The following is an 11,109-nucleotide window of genomic DNA, read 5'->3' as shown; positions in this document are numbered from 1 at the left end:
AGCTGCGTGCTCTGCCTGGTCGTGGTGAACTCGTTGACCTCAGTTGCTATTGTGGCCTCAGGCTGTATCTGTTAGAGCGTCTGAAGCCCTGCTGCTTCACTTACACCCATGCAGTTGTATTTAAAGGCTTCAGAAGCGACTGGTCCACTGTGTTCACTGTCAACTTACTTCTGCATGTGGTGGAAATAAAGACCTGCCCATATGAGCAATGCTCTCAGGATGTAATTGACATCAGATGTCTGTTTAATTTGTCATAACAACTGGCCGTCAGCTGACCTGGAGTTTCCAATCACATTCCAGTTTTTCTGTGATGACGCTTGGAGGTCAGTTAACATTCTGGACATAGCAGGGATCAAAGTCTTCCATGGCAAAGTTATCTGTATGAAGTCATTATAAAAGTGTTAAATAGTTTACATAAAGGGACAGTTGTATTAGTATGCATATGATTTCTGTGGAACAGTTCAGAAAAACATATGATGTCATGATGATGCATGTGAGTGAACTCATTTTATGATTAACAGCCAAACTATCCAAAAGAGTTTGGTGATGAAGACATTTTTCCCAGTAATTCCCCAGAATTAAAAAATTACAGAAAATTCTTTAAAGGAAACTCAACTTTTGCCGATGTTGTAAGATTTTTGAATTTTACTTTTTGACTTATACAATTTCCTCTTTTCCAAGAACGTGTTGGTAAAAACTCAGGTTTTACTGGGCGTGTCAAATGATTGAAATAATCGGAGTAATCACAACATAGCTGTGGATTGTGAGGTATGTAAGGTTTGAATAGACACTGGACGAGTGTTTAAAGTTTCTCAAGCGACCTAACGCACTGATAGGGAGTAGAAATGTAGTGTACCAGTCAATGGCATGTGTGAGGTCTAATTTTAGAGCATCTCCGTGTGCTCACTAAGAGCTAATATACTTCACTCTGAATTGCACTGGGGACAAGGCTTGATTGTGAGCGTTTCTCCCTCATCTAATGGGAGGCAGGAAGTCAAGTCCGTACCGTGCACTGATATGCTAATGCTAAAAGCACCGACGGAGGCTTTTTCACTGTCAGCAAGGCCTCTCTGCTTTTGGAGCCATTAATTTTGCAGCCCTGCACTGGAGGGATGTGAGTGAGAGGAGAGATAGGAAGAGCTGACTGCCCCCTGGAGAAACCTGCACACACTGCCAACCATTTGAAAGATGTCAACAAATGCTTCTCCTATTCCATCCACCTCGCTCGCAAAGAGAATATGCAAAGCCTGGCTCTAAAATGTATTCAGACATAAGTGATGTCTCAGCAGCCCTGAGCAGGCACAAGCCCTTTCCTGCTCAGTAGAAAAATCATTCAGTCATTAGATTTCTAACCAACATATCGACGACCGCTCTGCGATGCCAACTGGATATCATGATGCATTTCCAATATGCGCTTTTCTCTGACCCACGGTGATGACAGAACGCAGAAAAAGGCTCTCGTCGTAGGAAACGCAAAACATTCAGGATGATTATCGTGTCGTTGATCTAAATACGTGGTTAACTCACAGTGAATTTAAAGACACACAATCAGGGATTCAAATGTGGCCAGTGTCATGGCAACTGTGTTCTGACTTTGTCCTAAAGGTTTGTTTTTCCTCGTCTCACTTCTCCTTCCTTCCCTTGTTTCTCCCCTAGGCGAGGGATGATATATTGAATGGATCCCACCCCGTCTCCTTTGATAAAGCTTGTGAGTTTGCAGGGATCCAGGCTCAGATCCAGTTTGGGCCCCACGTGGAGCACAAGCACAAGCCCGGATTCCTGGAGTAAGCTTTCCTCTTCTAAGAGCCGCTTTGACAAAAACGCTCCACTGTGCTTTCATTAAATTTCCAGCCGCACCTGTGCAGTGTCACGTCCCATTTTTCGGGTCTGTTACCTGAGAGATTCCTCCAGTGGAAGTGAAAAGCTCAGTGATGATGTCATCAACAGTTGCAAATGTTTTCTGACATATAGGCATTAGGGCAAGAATGATCTCACATACAGAGGCATGCTCATAGAAAAGTTCATGCCTGTAGCTGAAATAGTAACCATGTTAAATATCTGTCTTTTCTCCACAGCCTGAAGGAGTTCTTACCCAAGGAGTACATCAAGCAGAGAGGTTCTGAAAAGAAAATATTCCATGTATGTATTTGATGTCACCCTAATGTAGCCCTTTAAGTGTAAAAGTGTGATTTACACCCGTGAGGATTACAATCATTGGTCCTCGATGTTGAGATTGTTTAACATGTCGACCGCCATGTTTCAAGTCTATTTCAAACATACATTACGCAGCCTAAATCGGTGCATGTGTAACAATAGCTGTTTCTTTCTGCAGGAACACAGAAATTGTGGAGAGATGACGGAGATCGAAGCCAAAGTGAAGTATGTGAAGTTGGCGAGATCTCTACAGACATACGGAGTTTCCTTCTTCCTGGTGAAGGTAAGAAGTCAATGTCGTTATTTACACGCACTGCGGGAAAAACGTTTTTGCTTTAAAATACGCAGAATTCATTTGTTGATGCCTCAACTTTAGCTTCGATGCGCAGTGAGATTCTGACCCGCATCACCAAAAGCACACGAGCTAACACGCTGACTGATACAAATATGGTCTGTAGACTGATTCATATAACAAATAACATATAACATATAATATTAAATTGTGTTCTGTGCACTCATTTCAATAGAGATCATGTGAGATAAAAAAACAAGAAAAAAATAAAGGAGATGTAAAAAAAAAAAAGATTAATCAATCTGTCAAACTGACACTGGGAAGTGATTTTCGATTCATATGTGTTCAATAAATGTGCTTTGAAGGTAACCATGACTTTCAGCTCAAGGTAACGACACAGAAAGTGCATGGCAAGAAAGATTTAAAAACTCCAATGTCTGATCGTAACAAGACTCAGATGATTCTTTGCAAAAAACCCTAATAGAAAAGAATCCAAATGTTGGTCAACACAATAAAATCTCTGGACTGAAAAAAAAGCATATTGTTCAAGAATAATTGCTGAGCTGTGTCATTTTAATGACTCATCTGTTTATAATTAACATACATGTAAAGACTGTGTACTAATGAGTGGCAGCTGTGACAATGTTGCCTCAGAAATGCCGTATGTAAACAATCGAAAACAACCTTATTAAAATGTGTCACCATCACAAGACATTCAGATGGATCTTCTCCCATTTTACTCTTCTGTACCTAATGTTCTGCAGCTCATTCATGGCTGTGAACTATGTGTGACTTCTGCTCCGATTTGGCGAACACAATAGCAGAGTAGACGTGTGTGCATGCAGTTGAAAAGACCTTGCACACACAGGCATTATAAAAACGTCCTTCAAAAGCGCTCTAGTTTGTTACAGCACTCGCAGGAAAGAAGGGAAAGGGAGGAAGAGTTCAGTGTCCGGGAAGGCGTTTTAATGGACATGAAATGGAATGTTTGGCTTGACAGTAATGGCAAGATTCACACTATTTCTGTGATCGTATCAAAGAGAGCACATGTGCATCTACATGAGAGTGCTCTTTTTTTTTCTTTTCTTTTTTTGCTTTCAGTGAGGAGATTTTCCGATGGAGAGTTTCAAGACTCTTTTAAATAATTCAGTCCAGCTGCTCTGTGCTCTTGCAGATGCCAAAGTGCAGCCACCACAGTTTTGCTAAAGCACATCTGAGGATTTATTGTTACCTTTTATTTTCCTATCTGACCGTTTTAATTGCTCCAGGCCATAGACCGTGTGTGAAGGTTAATGTGGCCGTCCTCAAAACAGTGTCGTGTGAAAGCCTCAGGATTCTGCAAAAAACACTGTTCTCACTAACAGTTGAGCTGTTTTGTAGCTGTTTTAATTTTGCAAAAATTACATCATATCCCATAATAATAGTGGAAACTTTATTGATAACACCCTGGGGAGATTGTTGTGTTAAGAGCACATCTGCTGCAACGACTATGTGGTTCATCAGGGGCTCAAACCCAGGACGTTCTGCGTGTAAGGCAATTGTGTAAGCTAAGCAGGCGTAATAACCGCCACATTATAGAACTATATAAATGGTTTTGTATATGAATGCGTGTAATACAGCGTTCATGGTGATGCATCAAATTCATTATTTTCAGCCTACTTGCTAACAGCAAATTATGATGTTGTCACAGTCCTCTTTAACTAATGATCAGGTTCACAATTTTGCTTTGTGTCACTGTAGAGGTTCGAGTCAATGAGACTATGTAATGTCTTCTATGTTTGAAGGAATCATTGTCTGCACGTAGAAACGTGTGTTTGTTTTGTTTTAAATAACAGCGGTGTCTCTGTTTATCGTTGCAGACCCCTGCCCTGGGCTTATATATTTATACAAGACTGTAATACTGTATATCTTGACAGATTTGCAAAATACTGTAAATGAGGCGTGTGTTAATATAACAAACAATAAACAAGGTTAATGGTTTTAATAGAAACCCCAGATGTCCACTTTAGATTAGAACATCAAACTTCCTGCTTTAAGGCTGCCTCCGTTGTTTGGTTCATGTACGGCTACCTGAAACAATGGAGGTTTTTAATAAACTGTTGTGTTACGAGGCCGTGAACACCGATATAATGTTATCTGTCCTTGTGTTTGAGAGCCCTGAACCTAGAAGCCATTCTACCACACGGCCTTGTTCCTTCTATTCTAAGAGCTCTGGGTTTTAACACTGTGATAAAACAACAATAGCCTGGAGGCATGAAATTGATGTATCTTAATTCTGCTCCATCCCTGTTAATTTCCGTATTCTCGTCTGCACTTCTGCAGCACAGCCACGTTTCGCCTCTAAAGTGAGCTGTGAATGATTCAGTGGAGAGAGTAGAGGGCACTGGAGTTGGTCAGGCAGAGAACGGTAGAAAATACCAAGGTGCTGTGCTGACAGTGACTAAAGTCTGTGGAGACCCTGCTCAATAAAGCAGCCGTTAAACAAGGGTGAACTCTGCCGGATCACTTCACAGCTGTCTTTCTCCACCACTTCATGCCTTAAGTCACAGCCGCAGAAAAGAAAAGCCATGATTTTTGAGAGGCCGGCGCTCGTGAATCATCGGTGTGGGTGTTTAGCACAGACATAAACGCAGTCTGATGTTTTCCTATCTGACAGGAAAAGATGAAGGGTAAAAATAAGCTGGTCCCACGGCTGCTGGGGATAACCAAGGAGTCGGTGATGCGAGTGGATGAGAAGACAAAGGATGTGGTCCAGGAGTGGCCTCTGACAACTGTCAAGAGATGGGCTGCCTCCCCCAAGAGCTTCACCCTGGTACTGTGTGACTGTTGGCATCAAGTCAACGTTCAGCTGTGACACACAGTCATAATCCCTGAAATATATATGACATATTCTGCTATTTTTGCATAGAGTTGTTTAAACAACTTTGTATCACATTTATTATTTCCCCCTTTTTTTCTTTTTAAGAAAACAGACAGGAAAATGTTGAGCGTGGGATTGATTTTGTTCAGCATCCAGGGCAAATATTTCCTCCGAGTTAAGAATAGGTGCTCACACAAGTACTTGTGCAGAACTAGGATGTATTATTTACATAAAAGCTTTTTACAAACTTCCCAGCAACTGCAGACTGTTTTATTGAACTTTGGTGATGGAGCTACTCCAGTTAAGGATTAGTGTATTTTATGAACCTAAACCTTCAAAGATCATTTGCCACATTTGATGTCTGCTGCCATTTAGTGGCACCAACAGAAATTACAGTTGACTCATTGTAATGCATGAAATAAAAGAATTGACATCAGTCTATACTTACTTCTACCAGTGTTCGCTGGGCCGGATCAGAAAGCCCAGCAGGCTGTATCTGGCCCACAGGCCATAGGTTTGTTTTATACTAACAAAGGCTGGCTCCACTGCTTTAGGATTTTGGGGAATACCAGGAGAGTTACTACTCTGTCCAGACCACAGAAGGGGAGCAGATATCCCAACTCATCGCTGGCTACATCGACATCATTCTCAAAAAGGCCAGTAATGACCCAAAATTAACTCAGTGTTTTTGTCTCTGGTCTGCATTGTAAAGTCTGGATGCTGAAATGCTCTCCTCTCTACAGAAACAAAGCAAGGATCGTTTTGGCCTGGAGGGAGATGAGGAGTCCACCATGCTGGAGGAATCTGTTTCCCCCAAGAAGTGAGTATTTATCTCATGTATTTATCTGTTGTCCTGTCAGTTCTCTGCTCCACACAGGAGGATGCTGACAGTTCTTATTTGGCCTAGTTATTCCTCATGAATTCCAGGCCTCGATCTTTAATCGTGCATGTAATTACATTTCTGCCTGTGCAGCATTGTTCCCCGAGACAAGGGGCCGGTAAATTCAAACAAAAACAGTACTTTGAATTTCAGTGATATTCGTACGGTGGTTTGCGAGGTGTTATCTTTCCTTTTCAATTTGGTTTTTTGTACTGTAAGTACTGTACTGTACTGTACTGTAGTGTACATTACTGTACTCTGCTGCTGTTAGTGCTGTGAATTCATCCACTGTGGGACATATAAAGGACATTTTATCATAGGTCATCTGAGGTGTGAGGATCAAGTATCCCTGGTTTTTGCATTATCACAATTATCACAATAACAAACCTAAAAAATATATATATATCCTCAAATTATTTTTTATTGGTAAAATATAGTATATTTACAACTATATGTAAATAAATATCACACTGAAACACAATTCAAGCTCATTTAATTGCATTCCATGCATTCATTTATGTTTAATCACGGTGCTCGGAAATTAGTCAGTACTAGAAATCCACATGGTGAAAAGAATCTCTGGCAGCGAGAGGCTTCATATTCCTTCTGTTCACTGGCCAATTTACTCATGCCGCGGTTGTCAGCACAAAGACATAATTACTGCTTCTCCAAACAAGCTAAAATTAACTGAAGGAGAAGGGGCAACTGTTGAGCACCGGAGGAAAACAGGCGTTTGTCTTTAGAATATACTTTTTTTAAAACTCAACACACCCACTCTGCTCCAGAAACAGGTTTTAATAACAGTTTTTATGATTTAGGTTATTGTATGTATATTGAGTGCAGATTATGATAACGGAAACAATTACTTATATTTACAATTTAACGCAAGCATAGCTGAAGGAGAAGTAGCCATATTCTTGATAGACGTTTAATTCCAAAACCAATGGAACACATTTATTTCTATTGGAAAATCACTGTTTGAAGATAGTGAGTCACTCACTTTCTTACTTACAGTATATAGGGGTGTTATCAACTAGCAGCCCGTGGGCCAAATTTGGCCTGCTGATCCGTCAGATCCAGGCCTGTGATTTTTATTTTATTTTATATAATGTTAGCCATAATGTGATTTTTATTCCGGCCCCCAAACTGTCCGTCCAGGAAAATTCTGGCCGTCCCACTCTGGTCTAGTCTGTTGCTAATTCAGATACGTGACAACCGAGCACAGTCCTATGTAGAGAAGCAGACTTGGCTGTTTGAATACAATATAGTGAGAGAATCTCACCTTGGGACCAGATGTTGATTAATCAATCAGTGTGTGTTTCCTGGTGTTGGGCAGCAAGTGTTAGACCCCCAGTTGATGAGTTAAAGCTCCCTGTATTAGATATAAGTTTAAACTGTATCCACAAACAGACCTGTATCTAACAACTTTGTGATGAACGTGTTTTATAATGAAACCTGTTGTTCACGTCGTCTCTCTTTTGCTTGTGGTTAGGTCAACAATTTTGCAGCAGCAGTTTAACCGAGTCGGTCGTGTGGAACATGGCTCAGTAGCACTTCCAGGCATAATTAGGTCGGGATCTATTGGCGGCCCTGACACCTTTAATGTGGGTACTATGCCCTCTGCCCAGCAGCAAATTACAATGGGGCAGATGCATAGAGGACACATGCCTCCACTGGTGAGTCAACGCATTTAGGAGCAGGAAAAAAAAAATCATTGCTCCTCAGACTAATACATCATCAAAGATATAAACATCTTCTTTAGCTGTACTTTGATACTAACATTCAACATTTTATCTATGACTTGTATCTACTGTATGTATTACTGCTAAGTGGATTGAATTATATATGATGTAGAATGTGGAAATGCTGCTGCCTGCTATCAATAATGATGCACAGTGAGAAATATAAATGTGTCTTTGGGTGAGACTTTGAGCAAAAAAAAAACCAAAACATATATAGGCTACATTTGCTAATGTTTCACAGTGATAAGGCCTGTTTAGTCATTGTGTGTCTGTATTGTTGTGTTGGCAGAGTCTGGCCCAGCAGGCGCTGATGGGGACCATCAACAGCAGCATGCAGGCTGTGCAGCAGGCCCAGTCAGATCTGGGACACGTTGATAATCTCCCTCCACTGGGTCATGACCTGGTGAGTCGTCCTCTCCACTTGTCACGCCGTTCAGACAGAGCTGTTTTTGGAATGGATAAAAATAAACCTCTGCACATTTTTCCTTCATTTAAATTCCATTTTTACTTGCAGTAACTAAGTATTTCTCATATTCCAGCATCTGGTTTGGCTAAACAGAGAAACCTTTGGAAGAGCAAAACATTCTCAATGCATCAAAATCAGTCAGAGTCCTCCAGTATAGTCATGATGTAGAACCACATAGGCTGAACTCAGCGCATGAGCATTTCCAAAGCTGTAGGCGTTACAGGCAGAGCCCTTTAATCCCTTGACGAAAAAGTTTATATGAAGTGAAAATCACCCACTGTGATGAAAGCCAAAAGCTCTCTTTTTTCCTTCTGCACCCGAAGGCATCCAGAGTTTGGGTCCAGAACAAAGTGGATGAATCCAAACATGAAATCCACTCTCAGGTGGATGCTATCACCGCTGGAACAGCGTCCGTGGTCAACCTCACTGCAGGTGAGCTCTGGGTGGAATAGCAAATAAAATTTAACGATCATTAAACACCATGTTATTCTCACTGTTTGGTTATTTTAACTTCAGAGACTAAATTAGACCTGTATTTAAAAAGAAAATAAACAACTTGAAATTGTTGCAACCACATCATTCAAAATTATACCAGTGGTTTCCAAAGTGGGGGGCGGGTTCCTTGAGGCTCTCGGAGCTACTGCAAATTTTTGTAGGATTTTTTTTTTAAACAGTCTTCTGAGGTTTGAGGCGATAGCTGTGAAAGTGTGGACAATAGTCTGTTCTACTCTACAGTGACACCCACTGGTCCTAGTGCCAGTACTCAGGAGCTACCAAAGGTGACCCCTTTGAGAAGCCTGTGTTTCCAGTTTTCCCACAGGATATCTAATGAAAAATAAATTAGGAACTTGTTGTCCTAACATAACAAGTTAAATATCTCCCCGTCTCTTTGCCTTATGTTACTTGGCACCAGGCCAGTCCACGTTCTGCCAGCCTTGTGATGGATTTTATTCCTACCTCACCATCTGTTTGTTTGCACTTATGTTCCCCCATTACCTCCGAATGTTTTCTTCTCAGGGCCGCTCATTGTATTTTTCTTCTGAACTTGTGCAAAAACAGCTTCATATCTTTGCGTGTCCACAGGTGAGCCCACAGAAACGGACTACACCGCAGTGGGTTGTGCCATCACGACCATCTCTTCCAATCTGACTGAAATGTCCAAGGGTGTCAAACTGCTGGCAGCGTTAATGGACGATGATGTGGGCAGTGGACACAAGCTCATGGGTGCTGCCAGGATGCTGGCAGTGGCTGTGTCTGATCTGCTCAGGTCTGTGGAGCCTGCTGCCGCAGAGGTGAGCCGCCCGCTGGTTGTTTTTCTGACCGCTGTAATCCTGGCAAGCATGTGTGTGTGTGTGTGTGTGTGTGGTGTTCAACTGTGTGCTGTCCTTATTATCACCGTCCCACTGAAGCTGTGCTGAAGAATGGCTTTCTGCGTTGAATTCTGACCCAGAAACCTGTTTTAGATAATTCACCGAGGCATGTGTGAGAACAGGCCAGCCCGGAGTAATGAGGTGATGTGTGAGAACAGGCCAGCCCGGAGTAATGAATGTGCTGATGTCATCTTCACACAGCCCAGACAGACTGTGCTGACTGCGGCAGGAAACGTTGGACAGGCCAGTGGAGACCTTCTGCGTCACATCGGGGAGGGCGAGACCGATGAGAAGTTCCAGGTTGGACACCGTCCACTCACTCTCTCTCTTTGACAGGATCTGCCAAACAGGAAGGAACATAAGATAATCTCAGAGCTCCCTTTAAAATGTCAACAAACACACATGAAACCACATCAGACATTATTACTTTACTGTTACTTCATAGAACAGCTTTTATCAGTACAGTAACGTTAGGATTCTGTTCATTTACAGTACATCAAATGAACCAAATTAGTTTAAAACTTGTTTTTTTTTCTGTCGTTACTCTGCACACAGCTCAGCTGTCCCTTAATAAATGGATTAATATGTTGCAGGACACACTGATGAATCTGGCCAAAGCGGTGGCCAATGCAGCTGCTATGTTAGTCCTGAAGGCCAAGAACGTGGCCCAGGTGGCAGAGGACACCATACTGCAGAACAGAGTGATCGCAGCTGCAACTCAGTGTGCACTGTCCACCTCACAGCTGGTAGCCTGCACTAAGGTACTGATTTAAACTTGTTTATTTCCATAAATTATTTCCAGATGGATGGAATCCTCCAAACTGAGTTCACAGTCATTAGTTACTTTGACCACCAGACAGGTCACTCTGCAGTTTATCCCTCAGAGACTCTAACATCACAGATTAAAGCTGCCATTTCATGAGAATAGAGACAGAAAATGTCATTAAGTCCCTATTAAAAGGAAACATCATATTTACACCAAATACAAAGCTTTTTTTTTCTAACAAAAACTACTGAGTGACAAAAACAACATTACCAGAAAAGTTAGTACACGTGTCACCCAAACAGACCCAAACAGACCTGACCTATTTTCTTCATCCTTGATTTATTTGGTTAAGTCAAACTTTGCTGTGAATACCTGTAGCACTGAACCAGTTCTAAACCCACGCCACTGTGTCGCAGGTGGTGAGTCCGACCATCAGCTCCCCAGTGTGTCAGGAGCAGCTCGTCGAAGCCGGGAAACTTGTGGATCGATCCATGGAAACCTGTGTGAAAGCGTGCAGATCGGCCAGCGACGACAGTGAGCTGCTGAAGCAGGTGGGGGCAGCGGCGGGGGGGGGCAGCC

General features: G+C 42.1%; 1 protein-coding gene across 2 annotated transcripts in view; it reads left to right on the top strand.

Moving 5' to 3' along the window:
- The window catches only part of tln2b (talin 2b), an 85,230-nt gene that overhangs the window by 44,875 nt on the left and 29,246 nt on the right, over positions 1-11,109 (top strand). For both annotated transcript variants that reach the window (XM_025056168.1, XM_025056167.1), the window contains exons 8-20: positions 1,657-1,784; positions 2,076-2,139; positions 2,333-2,437; positions 5,103-5,258; positions 5,861-5,962; positions 6,050-6,126; positions 7,679-7,862; positions 8,218-8,331; positions 8,718-8,826; positions 9,478-9,686; positions 9,966-10,064; positions 10,358-10,525; positions 10,947-11,097. In XM_025056168.1, coding sequence (XP_024911936.1) covers positions 1,657-1,784; positions 2,076-2,139; positions 2,333-2,437; positions 5,103-5,258; positions 5,861-5,962; positions 6,050-6,126; positions 7,679-7,862; positions 8,218-8,331; positions 8,718-8,826; positions 9,478-9,686; positions 9,966-10,064; positions 10,358-10,525; positions 10,947-11,097 — 1,666 coding nt within the window. The remainder of the gene's footprint in view (positions 1-1,656; positions 1,785-2,075; positions 2,140-2,332; positions 2,438-5,102; positions 5,259-5,860; positions 5,963-6,049; positions 6,127-7,678; positions 7,863-8,217; positions 8,332-8,717; positions 8,827-9,477; positions 9,687-9,965; positions 10,065-10,357; positions 10,526-10,946; positions 11,098-11,109) is intronic.

This window comes from Cynoglossus semilaevis, chromosome 6, assembly GCF_000523025.1.
Source record: "Cynoglossus semilaevis isolate Cse_v1.0 chromosome 6, Cse_v1.0, whole genome shotgun sequence".
Lineage (NCBI taxonomy): Eukaryota > Metazoa > Chordata > Actinopteri > Pleuronectiformes > Cynoglossidae > Cynoglossus > Cynoglossus semilaevis.
The sequence above is the reverse complement of the archived record's forward strand: the minus strand, read 5'-3'. Positions and strand labels throughout refer to the sequence as shown.